Genomic DNA, 14,466 nt, shown 5'->3' on the forward strand with positions numbered 1-14,466 from the left:
TACCCCAACTGGCCGACAGCGTACAACTCGACTCGCGTTACGACTTGATTTTGGTGTATCTGTCTTTGCAAAAATCTGTCATCAGCCGTAAGTAATGAAATCCCGCAGAGGCCAGTCTCTAGCGAAACGATGGTTGGCAGCTCCGATTCTCGCCCGAGCACGCCCGTAAATATTGATTTTTCAACAATACTATTTTTCGCAGTCATATACGTTTGGAATTTATTTTCGAAAATATGGAGCAGTCAAACTACCATGGCCGCGGTCTGGTACAGCAGCTGCAGAACATGACTTTCCAACAGAACCAGAATCAGGTGCACCAGATGCAGCGGCCGCCGCAGCAGCATTCGCCGCAGCTGCCACATGAGCAGCATCCACAGCAGCAGCAGCAACCACTACCGGCGCAGCCAGCACTGACTGGCTTTGCTCCCCGGCGTCAGTATTATACTCCGGGTGGCTCGGCTGCAGCCATGGCAGCTGGGGGCTTGACCAATGGCAACGTCGACGGGACCTCCACCAGAACACAACGTCCGAGCAAAGTCAAGAAGGAGAAGCCGCAACAGCCACAGCAGCAGTTGAGCGAAGTAGATGCGGCATCGTCGACCGACGGGGCAATCGCCTTTGTCAGCGAAACCGATGCCAATGGGCTGGCCATGAAGACGCCCGTTAGCATACTCCAAGAGATCCTCAGTCGCCGGGGCATCACACCCGGCTACGAGCTGGTCCAAATCGAGGGGGCCATCCACGAGCCAACGTTTCGCTTTCGCGTCTCTTTCAAGGACAAGGACACACCCTTCACGGCCATGGGGGCTGGACGCTCGAAAAAGGAGGCCAAGCATGCCGCGGCTCGTGCTCTGATTGACAAACTGATGTGCGCCCAGCTGCCGAAGGCTGCTAGCAGTGCCACTGCCACATCTGCGGCTGACCCCACGGCGGCTGGGAGTGGTGGGGATTGCAATGCAGCAGTTGGCGAGTAAGTGTAGTCTCCGCGACACCGCTGATGCCGGCAGAATAAACATTTGGTTTTTGTTACAGCGCTGGCGACAATATTGTGGGCAATCCCATTGGCTTGCTGCAGGAGTTGTGTATGCAGCGCCGATGGCCGCCGCCAACGTATGCGACTGAAACCGAAATGGGACTGCCCCATGAGAGGCTCTTTACCATAGCGTGTACCATACTGCAGCACCGTGAGATTGGCAAAGGGAAGAGCAAGAAGATCGCCAAGCGTTCGGCCGCCGACAAAATGTGGAGTCGTCTACAGGACACGCCCATCGATGCAGCAAAGGTTGCAGACGTCTGCAACGAGTTGGAGGGCGATGTGAGTAAACATAGCTTAGCTTGCCACGCTGTCAGTCCCGAATTTGAATTGACGTAAATCTAGAAGTTTCTTTATATATTTTCCATTTAAAACATGAGCATCTCTTGAATTACTAAACTTATGTTGAATTTTATACATATATATATCTACCTATAAAATTTCAATTAAATTTAATGTAGATCAGTGGCATTTTCCTTTACTTATACACAATTTTTCTTAGTTGTATTTTTTGTATTTTCTTTTCTTTCGTTTTGAACCTCAAAATAACTTCAATCATTTAATTAGTCTAACATTTACCATTGGTTACTATCGTTCCCAAGTGCCTTAGTGGGCGGATGTAATGATTTATTGTCATATGAATTTATTAGTTAATTATTTAACAAGTGATATATTTGAACTCACCTGGGTGTGTGTTTTGTTCGTGTATGCAAATGTAAAGAGTTCAAAATGTAAACAGAAAACGCTGCGCTCTTATTTACAGTCCCGCATTAATGATAATTATTATGGTGATTTGAAAGATATCACTGTGCCGACGCTGACCACGCAGCACAGTAACAAAGTGTCACAGTTCCACAAGACCCTGAAAAATGCGACGGGCAAAAAACTGCTTAAACTACAGGTAATTTCAATCGCGAATCGATGGCCAGCAGCACGGCTTGCCCACTCCTCGATTCTTGAATGCATATATGTATATTCTATAATCTGTTAATGTATTTTATTTCAGAAGACTTGTCTGAAGAACACCACGGTCGACCATCTCAAGCTTCTGACCGACATTGCAGCCGAGAACCAGTTCGAGGTCACCTACGTGGACATCGAGGAAAAGACCTTCACCGGCCAATTTCAGTGCTTGGTGCAGCTGTCCACGCTGCCGGTTGGCGTCTGCCATGGCACTGGGCCCACGGCTAGGGAGGCACAACGGCATGCCGCCCAAAATGCGCTCGAGTATCTGAAGATAATGACCAAAAAGTAAACACCAGACGCACGGCACGTTTAATCCCAGTAAACAGACGTTGTTATGCGTTGTTTCTTTTTTTTTTTTATTTCTTCGGCAGTTAAATTACTTGCATATGCTGAACAGTGTTGTCTCTAAGTTTTAACCATTGAAGCGTTTTGAAGATCTCGAAAATTAAAAATAAACAAAAATGTAACAAAAATACAGAAAGTATTAGTCTATTAGGCTGAACCCTGAATCAAGTCAATTCAAGAGCAGCATATAAATTGTATGGCCAGAAGAAAGCGTTTCCAACCACACCCGCGAATGCACAAACAAAAGAAATACCCATTGAGGCTAGACTCGAGACGCTCAAGCGAATGCTCCAAAGGAGAGTTCAAGAGAATAGTACAGGAAGAACATACTTTGCGTGCATATTGACATTGACTAGACTCGATAAAATTGTGCCCACAGCGGCCATAAAGTATTTCAAGATTTTAAATCATCAAACACAGAGTCAATATAACCTAAATATCAGATACTATAAGAGCTACAGTAACTGGATTCTGAGTGCAGACTCCTGTTATTTCACACTGTATAAAGTGTATTTCAAATTAGCTTAGTAGCATAGCAGTAAACGTTGAGTGTTCATGTCCTTAAAAGGAGCGCACCAGCTATCACCAGCCATTAACTTTCTTCAGAGCTAGCCCTTTCCTAATGAGTTTCAATTTAGTTGTTTAGTTGGATGCAATACTTCCTGGAATGTCTTGAATTGTCTATGTTACTTGTTTCCAAAGAAGAAGTATATTTGAATCCTTTTAGCCTTATTCTTATGGATCTGCAGCAGTTAAAGTCTTCATTATATTACTGAGCCTCAAGTATAGTAATGCAGTTAATGGAATTCCTGCTTTTGTTTTAAACTAATGTGGGATTAATTTGGCGTTCTTTGGATGAAATGCAAGCGAGATCCAGAGGTAACTCCAAGTACACCATCAGAATGTATTCGAGCGAACTGCAGGAAATTCACGGATAAACAACAAATCTGTTGGTGATGTTTATCTCAGTTTGATGTTCGACATTGGCAGGTAGAACTTTATTTAAAATTGTACGTGTACTTAAACTAGCTAGCGACTAAGTATGATCCTAAAAGCGAATTGATCTATTTCTTTTTTCGGTCCTGCGTACACTTGGGGCAGAACCACTTGCCCTTTGGCTTCGTGGTGAGACCGACGCAGGCAAAGTGGAACCATTCGATGGGACACTGCAAAGAGTGGAATGAAATTAAGGCTTGCAAATGGATGGATGCGGGGGTTATACTCACATCGGGGTTATCGCAGCCAATCATCTCGCCATAGGAGACCTGATGGCAAAGGCAGTACGTTGGTTCATTGGGGTCCACCGGCATGTCCATGACATCGCTGGGATGCGTGGCGGCCGTATGGCAGGAGTCCTTCTCCGAGTCATCCGCTTCGACGACTTTCTGTGGGATCGAAGAGAATCGAAGAGTACCGCAGTGAGAAGGCGATTTTAAATGGTCGACACGTGCAGAGAGGGGAAAAATGAGTAATGCAACTGATAGAAATTATGAATTAGGAGGATAGCTATGCCAATGGAAATGAATACGTGGAATCTTTGAGATTACAGGGCAACGAAACTACGTGTAACCGAAACTGAACTAAACGGAGGGGTAATCAAACTATAATTCTAAAAGATTCATAGACGAAATGTTGATGATGATGATTTACCTTTTGTGCGCCCCCCTTGCGTGTTTCTTTTTCTTGATTTACCTTTGACTTTTTCTTTTTGGTACCTTGGCCTCCAGCATTGCTGCTGGAGTTGAGGCTGACATTGGCATTGATTTGGGTGCTGCCGCCACGCCCAGTTTCCTCATCCGAGGAGGCGGACTTTTTCTTTTTCCCAGTCACCTTGCTGTCCTTTGCTTTCTTTCGACCCTCTGCAACGAAAAGAACGGACGGTTTAGCCATATGTGCAATCCAAGGGGCTACACTCACTTTTGGCCACCGCTTCCTCGGATTTAGCGCGCGTGGACGAGGCCTTCTCTTGGATCTCCCCCTCGAATCGTGCCAAATCATTGTCCAGACGCCTGATCTGTTTGTCCACCAGCTCGTAAGTCTGTATGGCCAGCTGTACCTTGTCGTCGCTGTATTCCTTGGCCTTGCCAAAGAGCGCCTTGATATCTTCCAAGCGCTCTTTCCGCTCCTCCTCGCCCAGGGCCCCGCTCTCGGCTAGCTTGCGCATAAAGTCCTTGGCATGGCTGTCAATGCTTTTCATAGCCGTTTGGGCGCGATCGTCCAGTTTGCGCATCAGCTTAAAGTTTCGCTCCAATTCTGTCGGCAGACTCTCCAATCCTGGATGTTGGAAGGGGAATAAAGGAAGTTACACACAAGCACCATTCCGAAAATAATGCCCTTACCATCGAGATAGTTCTCTAGGTACACGGCGGAAGACATTTTCTTGCCAAGGTTTGTGGAATATATATCAATTTACAAAAAAATAAATGAAACAAGCGTCTATTTACGATGCAGGAACCAGCTGTTTACTTTGTGCCAGAGTTGCCAGCGTGGCGAAAGTATTTAATAACAATTTTTCATGTGACTGGCAACGCGAGGTCAGGGGTCAAAATTGAAACGATGGTATATTTACGGTATATCGGTATATAATGGTATATTTTGTCAATTTCATCAATCTATTAAATTTTATTTTCAAAGGCATATAGAAATCCAATAAAAGCAAGTATTTATAATAAGCCAGTCAAGTAGAAAATAGATTTATTAATTGGATAAAATTTTGTGGGCAGGGCTGAGAGATCTAGATAGCTAGTAATATTCCACGGAATATCAAAATCGAGGAATGTTTCCAATCCTTGGCGGAGAACGATTAACCTATTATAAGCCAAGGGGGTATTTTAATATTCCACCGAAAATAATTAAAATTTAATAATTTTAGCGCAGTTAATTTGAAAGAGATAGTGGTTTCATTGAAGCTCAGAGGAAAGAGGCATGGACTTACAAGAAAAACTTACAATCGTTATTTTTAGCCATTTACCTCAAGTAGTTGCACTATTTAAATAGAGGGGGCTTAAGTGGGCTAAGGTCGGTTCTTCATCATATGAGACGCTATGTTGTTGAGGAGCCAAAATTGAGACAAAAACAATCAAAGTCAAGTATTTAAAACAAGCCAGTCAAGTAGAAAATTGATTCATTAATTGGATACAATTATGAGGGCAGGGCTGAGGGTTCTATACTATACTGCTCTACGGTTCCTGAACTAACTAGCGTCTAGTATGTACGCCACATCGGAGGGATCTTGGATCAATGCGATCTTCGATGAAATTGCTCTCGAAGGCCTCGAGGGCGTCACATTGCCAGGTAAGGCATTCCCATTTAGGCTTTCTTTGGTTTGGTCTGCAATTTACTTACAATCCATAGACCTGTGGCGCTTACTGGCGGTGCGACTGGAGTTTTCCCCCTCCCCGCTGCCCGACAATTTGCGAGATCAGGTGTGGGCCCTGCTGTTGCGCTCTTGCCCCGATAAATTGGAATTCTATGAACTGCCCTCGCCGCGACCGTTTATGCCCCCCTACGATCGATCCAACGATCAGGATCCAGAGATCGGCGAAGCCATGGTGGAAGAGCAGTGTCCTTACCTGTTATACCGCTATGCCCCCGTGGAAGAGGACAACGTAATGGGCAATTGTGAAGACTACAAGACCCGCAAGCCTGTCGAGGCGGCCCAGCTCCGCTCATTGACAGCCGCCCAGGCGACGGAGCACTGGGACCAGAGACTCGTGGCTGTAGCCTCACAAGGGCAGCGGAACATGGCCCTAACACCGATCAATTTGTTGACGCCAAAGGAAATGCCCGTGCAGCAATACGTGTGCTGGGAGGCAATAGGACGCTCTCGCTATAATGGACTAACGACAGTGGGTCCCTGGGGGCTGATCAACTACTGCAAGGACGCTAGCGTCGTGTTCTACATCAAGTGAGGAAACCATTCTATCCATTTCCAGCTTCTATACCTAGTTTTTACTACTCTTGTATCGAGCAATCTGGTCAGTATAGGATCTCCCCTATCGTTGCCTGAATACCTTTACCCTTTTAGGTCCTCGCCTAACTTTTGCTTTAAAATGCAGCCTATCTTCTTAAATATTGCACTTTCGCAGTTCGATTGGTGATTCCTCGATGACTTTCAGGAAATTGACGCATTCTATAGTATTCTTTAGCCACTACCTACTGCACCTACCACGAAAAGACTGTAGATTGCTAGTGGGAATACTTACAGGTCACTGTCTGGCTGCTGCACATGCAGCTAAGCTAGGCATCACCAACAGAGACAGTTGTAGGAAATGTGATGAACCTGGGGCTATCGAAACCCTGGAACATCTCATCTGCTACTGTCCGGCTCTCTCAAGGGCAAGGAGGAGATACCTGGGCGCCCCAGTGCTGGCATCACTGGAAGATGCCTCCAAAAGGACGCCACAGGAACTGCTGGCCTATGCTAAAAACACCTCGATTCTCGGGGACTTTAAAACCACCTAAACCTAAATTTGTTTATTAATGATCTTCCCCAACTCTTCGCCTATTGCCGAGTAGTAATGAATGCTGATGATGTTAAGTTCTCTTAAAGACCGTAGGATCTGCAATGGTGAGGTTGAATCCACTGCCCGCATTAGTCTAATTAGTATGGCTGTCCCTTCCGGCCCGTCTCGGCATTACTTCCTTTTAATCTTCAACCCTGTCTTTAGAACTACTCTCCCCATGAATCTTTCCGTAGCCTCTGCCGTAACAAGAATACATTTTCCCCATACAGTTTAGCTGAACATTGTTAAACTTTAAATAACAATAAGCAATACAAAATTTCATTCCATAATTGACCGGAGAATCTCCTTTTTTAGGAACAAGCTGATGGCCCTCCAGCTGATTGCCGGCCAAGCCTACAATGAGCGTCACAATGGTCGCTTTACCAACTCGTCGGTGCTAATGCTGCCCCGATTCTTCCGCATTTTCAAGAGCCCCACACAAAAGAGCATTGACAAACTATATCTGGATATCACACAAAGCAGCAGTCATCATATACCACTGGCCGAGATACCCGATCGACTGGGACACCTTAGTCGAAAGCAGGTGAAGAAGCTCCTCTTGACCCACAGCATTCGAAAGTTCTTCGAGACAAATCATGTGACGCGCGTCGCCCCAGAATCTCCAATCTCCAGCTCCAGTTCAAAATCGACCAAGGAACCAAAGCCATCGAAGCGCAAACAGGTTGTGCTGCAGCTTAGGAACCCCGACCTGGCGTTTGAGGAGCTCTACGAGAATGATCAAGAAGCCAGGGAGGACAAGCTGGAGCCCGAGTTTTTCGATCATCGCCACAGCTTTGTGGACATGCCGCCCGAATGCGAATGCCATCGAGCCATTGCACGATTCGGAAAGCGCGGACTCACCGCCAATGAACTGTGCCTATATGCGGGAATCAGTATGTTGGCGGTACGCGGCTTCCTCAAGCACCTGATGAAGCTCGGCCAGATCAAGGACTACTCCGAGCAGCTGGGGAGGATGCGCATCATACGGTATGTGGCCAGCGCACAAGCCCCTGATGTCGAAATGAAAAAGATCGAACTGCAGCAGACTTTACTCCAGCTTCAGTGCAAGGATGAGCCGGTAAGTCTGTTGTGCATTTTGTTGAGGAGATACTCATGACCCTTTTAGGGTTTCCGAGATGGATCCTCCTGAGATGCATTTTTAGCTACCTTTGTTCCAGGTCTCAATGAGTCTTCTTCAAAAACTCCCTTTCCTCACCAGTCAAGGTTAATTCTGGAGCACCTTACTTTTTACTCTTCATTAATGACCTTCCTTCGGTAATAAAATACTCTCGAGTACTCAAGTATGCTCAAGCTCTGTGTCCAGTATAAGGATATTTCACTTCAATCTCGCCTGCAATCCGATCTCAATAAATTTCAGCCCCGAAATGTAAAGTAATGACATTTCATCCTTCCAGCCCTTTGTCGGCTCTTTACACTCAAAACGGAGGTTCTCTTGAGAGAATTACCCTGGTTACCAAGATCATCGGTGTGCTGTTAGACCCCAAGTTGTAGTTTTCTGTATTTTTTCACTATGGTAATGAAGGCCTTTAGAGATTGCCCTCCTACCCTAATCGAATGCTTTTAATAAACCTTCCAATATAATTAATAGTTTTTGTTGGGATTTTGGTGCACAAAATTTTCCTCGAATATAAGTCTATAATCAGAATATCACCCGCCACCCGGTCGGTTGGGCGGGAGGAGGGCTTCGTTCCAGCCTGGAATCCGTTTGTAACAACCTTCTTGATGGTGCAGTCATTGGTGTCGCGATAGATGCACGATAATGGAAGCGTATTTAATTTTTTCTAGAATAGTTCCGTTGCGAATAGTGTCATTGGACACTCTCAACTCAACCATCAATGAGAACTATGATTAGTTGTGCATTTAAAAAATATTATTATCGATTTAGATATCGAATTCAAATAATTATATTTTCAACATTATTCTGTGCAGAATATTCCTGCAAGCTCGGACGTGGCGATTCGAGATATGACCGAGATTGTGGCCAATATTAATCCATTTAGCTTCAACCTGAAGGACGTCAAACTGGACAGGCAAACGCAGCGTCACTTGCGCCGCAAGGAGCAGATCGTGAAAATGATTAATGAGAATTGCATCGTGCAGCTGATGAATGTGTCGAGCAGCATCAAGAGGGAAGAGCGTAAGGCCGGATACAAGGACACGCTGTGCCGACGATCACTCTTTCGTCTCTTGAGGTCCATGATCGATGCTGAGATTGTGAATGTGTACGAGCTGACGCTGCGGTACGAGCAGCGGATACGTTTCTACCGCTTGGTGACACATCCCAAAATCGACTCCGATCATGAGCTGCTGAAAAGGGAGATCCTACGACTCAAGAGTAATTTCCACCTAATGACCGAAGAGCGCCTGCAGCGACCGTCGCAGCTGCCGGCCAAGGAGCGTAAACAGTTGATTCCCAGCAAGAAGCTTAGCGCTGACCGGCAGAAGGCACAGGCAGCCAAAACGCCGGCTCCGAAGCTGCTGTTGGCCAGAACGCTGCACGAGTTTCTGTACTACGTGATCTACGAGATGCCCAGAGAGCAGAAACCATTGCCCATGACGGCGGACCTAGTCGAGCAGTGGCAGAAGGTGGAGCCCGCTCTCGAGACGCGTCAGTTTTTGGAAGAGTGGCACGCTGACCAGACTGTCGTACTGCCCTACAACACGGAGATAAGCTGGCGCACCTTTATACCCCCGCTTCCGTGCTATGTGGACAAACCCTCGGGGTGGGTATACTTTATGGATGCGATGGACCGTATGCCGCTCTCGCTGCTACTCCGCATCTGTCGCATTGAGCGCGAGGATAGCGCGGAAAGACTGAGGCTGCAGCTGAAGCATCCCATACGCCAGCACTACCTGCTTTCCCAACTCAATCTGGAGAACATAGTATCCCGATCGCGTCTGCAGAAGCTATATGCCCGCACCCTCTGCCTCCTCAACCACATGGGACTGATTCAGGTCAGTGACCTGCAGTTGGGCCGCGACTCAGTCCAGCGCTGGGTGTATCTGAACAAGCGTGCTCGCCTCCTCGACACGACCGCCAGTAGCGAGCACAACTACAAGAAGGTCAGCGCTGACCGCACTTACATGGAGCTGAGATTTGAGTTCCAGAATCGCGACCAAATAGCCCAGTACTGGGCCAAGCTCCAGCACATCTGCGTCTACACAAAGCTGGGATTCCGCAAGGAGTTGGCCGACAGCAAGAAAACGGCGGCTCGCCTCAAGCCGTTGTCCTTTTTTGGGCCAGAACACTTTGACCAGGCCCTGGAGCTGGACAACGGCACAGTGCCCGGAGACCAGCTGGGCGCCGCTGGCCTGAGCTCGCTCCTCTTTGCCCATCAGTTCCGTAACTGGTCGTGGGTGCAGACGAAGCAGGGCAAGGGTGCGGGCGCTGGGGCTCTGAAAACCTATTCCGGCAACACGCGGAAGCTGGGAGCGTTGACCCGCATAAAGGTGACGCCCAAGATGCCCATTCGCAGAACTGCGGGTGGGACGGCCAGTAGCGTCAAGATTCCGCGAAGGAAATGTGGTCCACGGGATGATATTGATCGGGATGCCATGAGGAATATGCGCACACTGCGCGTCCACTGGCTGCCCGAGGAGGATCGCGTGCTCAAGATGGGACGGGCTGTGTATCTGTTCTTTGACGCTCCGGTGCTATCGTTTGCCCTCAACAATGTGGGCCTCGTTTGCCGCGACGTAATCCGTCGCTACCTTGGTATCTGCAACAAGACCACGCAGGCCTGTGTGCGCAGATTGCAGTTCCTGATGCGCATGAAGCGCGATGCCCCTGATGTGCCGAGCTGGATATACTTGATGCAAACGCAGCCGCAATTCAATTCGATCTACAACGATCGGTTCATGAGCAGCCTGAAGCGCGAGTATCCCACCAAAACTGAACAAAATGAGGCCCTGCTGGTCCACTTTGTGCTCGTCCTAAGCAAGCTACATCAGATGATCTCGAACTCGGTGAGTGCCATTCCAATTGTCAAATCGCAACATCTCATAGCCTTTATCCTGAATGGTACCTCTTTTTTTTGTAGCATGGCAGTGTACGGAACCAGTTTATTCTGCCCGACACTGTCGACGAATATCGGAGCCAGCTGAGGGAGTCCACCCGCTTGAATGACGATCAGCAGGTGCTGTACTGCAATCCCAGTACGGAAACGGAGCTACAGGCGGCCATTGCCCATGGTGTGCTGCACAGCCAAGTCTGCTGTGCCAAGGACAAGACGCTGTTCAATTTGCAGACCTTCGAGATATACAAGCACTTCTCCGAGGAAGTACTGAATGCCGCCTTCAGCAAGGCCCGCGCGGACTCCCTGTTGGTGGCAGTCAAGCGACGCAACATTCAGGCCGTCTCCAATCGCCAGATATCTGGCCCAGCCCATGTGCTGAGCTCTAAGTACAAGTACCGGTTGACCTATGTGAAGCTGGCCCACACCGTCTTCGACAGCTACTTCTTGTTTGAGCAGAAGCTTAATTTGGAGAAGGAGCAACACCTGCCCTCGCCCCATTTCGCGCAGCTGCTGCTCTTGGGCGAATGGCTGGCCAAGGGAAAGTTGCGGCTGTCGCTGCACTTGCCCGCCAACATTCTGACCGTCGACACCACAAGCATGTCCAGGCCGAACGGTTCTTCGACCGATCGCATTCTGGATCACTATAGCTGCATTTTGGACAACGCCCCGCAGACGGAGTACTCAAAGCGGTTGGAGAGCGAGTGCAGTAGTCGTCAGGCATCGCGGGTTCGCTTCCACCCCGCCAATCTGAGCTATCGCATCCAGGCGTGTCCATATATTCAGCTCTCAAAGTTGCCCCTGCGAGTAATGCACTTCTTTTGTGGCCTGGACGCATTGGGCGAGTCGATAACCCTCGTCAGCGCGCGCCTGGAACAGCTTCACTGTCCCTTTTCCAATTGCATCATGCGTAGTGGGAACTATCTCAATGCTGTGGAGCGGATTGTCCATGAGCAGCGTCCCCTGCTGAAGCAGCTGGTAGCCGATGCCCTGCCCCAGTCCCAGTTCCAGCTGGAAGTCAATTCGGCCGACACAACCCTCACAGTGAGCGTGTCGAACATTCTGGCACTGACCCAGCAGCTGGAGGCCTATTGGCGGCAGATCCAGCAGCCGCTAGAGTGCAAGGATCTAGGCAAACTGCTGGCGGAGAAAACCCTCCACAAGCTCACCGATTGGCGGGCCCTTTGCTTGGAACTGATCGACTACGAGGCGCACATATGGGAGGCAGAACGCTCGCAAGAGTTCGAACCGGCCATGAACAAGGAAGAACGGGCCAGGGTACAAGACGTATTTGTAGTCCATCTGCCGGCCATTGGAATGCATGCTGTTCAGCAAGAGGATCATCAGCAGGCCAAACAGGATGCGGATAACATGCGCACCGCTGTGCTGGCAAAGGTGCTGAAGTAAGTAGGGCCAAATCTGGGGCATGAAGCCGCTTTCTAACCGATTGTTTCCCTACCTTGCAGGGCCACATATTGGCGCTACACCGAGAACACATTTGCGACGCTGCTACCAACATTAAAGAAAAGACGCTACGATGCCAATGCCATCCGACACATCGAAGACATACTCAACTACATTGAGCGACTGCCACTAGGGGTTCCTGCGATGGAGCTGCGAACGAGTTTCCCCTTGGGCGATTTCCTACTGGAGGCCCTGCATGCCCTCGCCGACCACGATCTGATCAAGCGTGTGGGCGTGGCCAGTTATATGTACGTGCACAAGCGGCACATACGGAACTGGGTAGTGCACACGTTCCACATCAAGCGGCTGGAGCGGGAAAGGGTGCAGACTCAGGTGTCGGCTGCACCCGCGACTCTGCAGGCTGTCATTGGCCAGAAGCGCAAGGAGGAGGCGCAGCAGGAGCGGGAGACAGAGCAGGCACATCCATCCAAAAAGATTAAGCTGGCAGAGCAAAATAGCAGTGACTCGGAAAGCGACGAAGCTGGCGAGGAATCTGTGGCAAAGCGACCCAAGAGATCCATTAAAAAAGAACCATTTGTGAACGCTGTGCGAAATGAAGCCTCTCACGATGCAATTGTGATGCGACCGCAGCCGTGGATTCGACTGAATGCATCGCTCAACCGTCGTGTTCTGGACCGCTGGCTGGGCGCCGTCCTCAGCGAGTGCATTTCCCGCATTGGATGCACCGTCCACAGTTTGTTTCTGCGCTTTCCGTACCTCGTGCCAGTCGATGTCATGTTCCTGCTCGAGCTGCTCACCGATTTGGGGTGCCTTCACTTGATGGAGCTCCAGACGCAAAAAGTCCACGTGGAGACCATGCAGGACGAGCAGTGCGGGGAGCAGCTAGTCACCGAGCTGTATGAGCCAACGCTCACCTATATCATTGCCCACGGCGATGCTATCGGACGCCTGACCAGCTTCATTGGCCGCAAAAAGTATAGCACCGAGTTTATTTAAGGTGATCGGGAATTTCGGGACAACTTTGTCTTCTTCGTTTTGGTCACATAATAAAGTGGATGCCACACAATTGTTTAGTTTACGCCTTGCACAATATTGGGAATCGTTTTCAAATAACTCCGCTGTGGAAAAATCGTTGCGGCTGCAGGTAAATGCATTTGTTTCAAACAACAAAAAACGCGTTGGTATTTTTTTTTTGTTAACTGCAAATTTGCATTTGCAGCGTTTAATTTGTTTTCACTTCTTCGTTTCCTTAAATCTTGTTAGAAAATTAGCACTTCACTACCGTCTCTGCGTGGGCTTGTTTACCGCTTGCCACCGACGCGGGGAGCAGACTTCTGCGTGACCTTGGCGGCCTTCGTCTTGGGAGCAGACTTCTTGGCGGGAGCTGGGGCTGACGCCTTCTTGGCTGCCTTGACGGCGCGCTTCTGTTCCTTGGCGACCTTGATGGCCTGATCGCGCTGGGCCTTGCGAACCTCCGGCTTCATGTTGCGCTTGGCCATGATCTCGGCCAGGGAAGCGCCGACAATAGCGCGCTGGAATTTCTGTGTGCGGCGGGTGCGCTTCTTGGAGGCCTCCTCCTCAATGCCCTTGCGGTGCTTGCGGCGGTAGAGCACAGTCCAGGTAACCTTGCGAGGGTTGCGCTTCATCAGGTAAGAGCGCTCGCACTTCTTGTCCAGGAAGGTGAAGCTCTAAAAGAAGCCAAACGGTTGTTAATACCCTCATTATTGGGTGGCATCTGATTTGTTTACTTACCTTGCCATCAATCTTGACCATGGTCTTGCCATGGCCGGGGTAGATTTTGTACCCGCTGAATGCACACAAGCCAATTCTGAAAGGAGATTACATTATTCATTATTAGCTGGGAATACTACTTGAAAAATCTCATCAGTAAACATAAGTTAGCACTGTTTACTTTCTGATAGTGTATTTATTGTCGGCTTCGGTTCCTGGATGCCCATGATTTTCCAAAATTATTTTTGCCACTTACTTCATCTTGCTGGGCGAATACACGAAAAGAAAAGAAAACGGAAGTGGACCGGAGTTATCGATAAAATATACCTCAGAAATATACCGATACGTTATATATTTCAAAATATACCGCAAATATACTGACGAATTATTTGTATAAAAATTCAATCATATTCGTAGTTTTTAATAT

The 14,466-nt window shown here is 48.5% G+C and overlaps 4 protein-coding genes across 7 annotated transcripts; 2 read left to right on the top strand and 2 right to left on the bottom strand.

Annotated features, from left to right (window-relative positions):
- Positions 1–2,461, top strand: LOC108162363 (interferon-inducible double-stranded RNA-dependent protein kinase activator A homolog). 3 transcript variants are annotated; one of them, XM_017297071.2, is made up of 5 exons: positions 1–87; positions 203–970; positions 1,033–1,315; positions 1,797–1,934; positions 2,040–2,461. In XM_017297071.2, the coding sequence occupies exons 2-5, from the start codon at positions 234–236 to the stop codon at positions 2,286–2,288; spliced, it is 1,407 nt and encodes a 468-aa protein (XP_017152560.1). In that variant the 5' UTR covers positions 1–87; positions 203–233; the 3' UTR covers positions 2,289–2,461. The 3 variants fall into 3 exon arrangements, with proteins under 3 accessions (XP_017152560.1, XP_017152558.1, XP_033248865.1); XM_017297069.2 differs by lacking the exon at positions 1–87 and adding an exon at positions 91–165 and having other exon boundaries at positions 243–970; XM_033392974.1 differs by lacking the exon at positions 1–87 and having other exon boundaries at positions 2,043–2,461.
- Positions 2,462–3,271: 810 nt separating this feature from the next.
- LOC108162364 (inhibitor of growth protein 4) lies at positions 3,272–4,822 on the bottom strand. Of its 2 annotated transcripts, none has more exons than XM_017297073.2 (5): positions 4,684–4,822; positions 4,262–4,618; positions 4,037–4,203; positions 3,571–3,729; positions 3,272–3,510 (listed from the first exon to the last, which is right to left on the bottom strand). In XM_017297073.2, the coding sequence occupies exons 1-5, from the start codon at positions 4,718–4,720 to the stop codon at positions 3,409–3,411; spliced, it is 822 nt and encodes a 273-aa protein (XP_017152562.1). In that variant the 5' UTR covers positions 4,721–4,822; the 3' UTR covers positions 3,272–3,408. The 2 variants fall into 2 exon arrangements, with proteins under 2 accessions (XP_017152562.1, XP_017152561.1); XM_017297072.2 differs by having other exon boundaries at positions 3,995–4,203.
- A 537-nt stretch (positions 4,823–5,359) lies between these two features.
- Positions 5,360–13,398, top strand: LOC108162362. Its single transcript, XM_017297068.1, has 6 exons — positions 5,360–5,638; positions 5,699–6,251; positions 7,165–7,927; positions 8,800–10,836; positions 10,911–12,286; positions 12,350–13,398. The coding sequence occupies exons 1-6, from the start codon at positions 5,554–5,556 to the stop codon at positions 13,302–13,304; spliced, it is 5,769 nt and encodes a 1,922-aa protein (XP_017152557.1). The 5' UTR covers positions 5,360–5,553; the 3' UTR covers positions 13,305–13,398.
- A 113-nt stretch (positions 13,399–13,511) lies between these two features.
- LOC108162365 (60S ribosomal protein L24) lies at positions 13,512–14,389 on the bottom strand. The gene is made up of 3 exons (XM_017297074.2): positions 14,296–14,389; positions 14,061–14,136; positions 13,512–13,996 (listed from the first exon to the last, which is right to left on the bottom strand). The coding sequence occupies exons 1-3, from the start codon at positions 14,298–14,300 to the stop codon at positions 13,610–13,612; spliced, it is 468 nt and encodes a 155-aa protein (XP_017152563.1). The 5' UTR covers positions 14,301–14,389; the 3' UTR covers positions 13,512–13,609.
- Positions 14,390–14,466: the final 77 nt, after the last annotated feature.

This window comes from Drosophila miranda, chromosome 4 (genome assembly GCF_003369915.1).
Source record: "Drosophila miranda strain MSH22 chromosome 4, D.miranda_PacBio2.1, whole genome shotgun sequence".
In the NCBI taxonomy this organism is placed as follows: Eukaryota; Metazoa; Arthropoda; class Insecta; order Diptera; family Drosophilidae; genus Drosophila; species Drosophila miranda.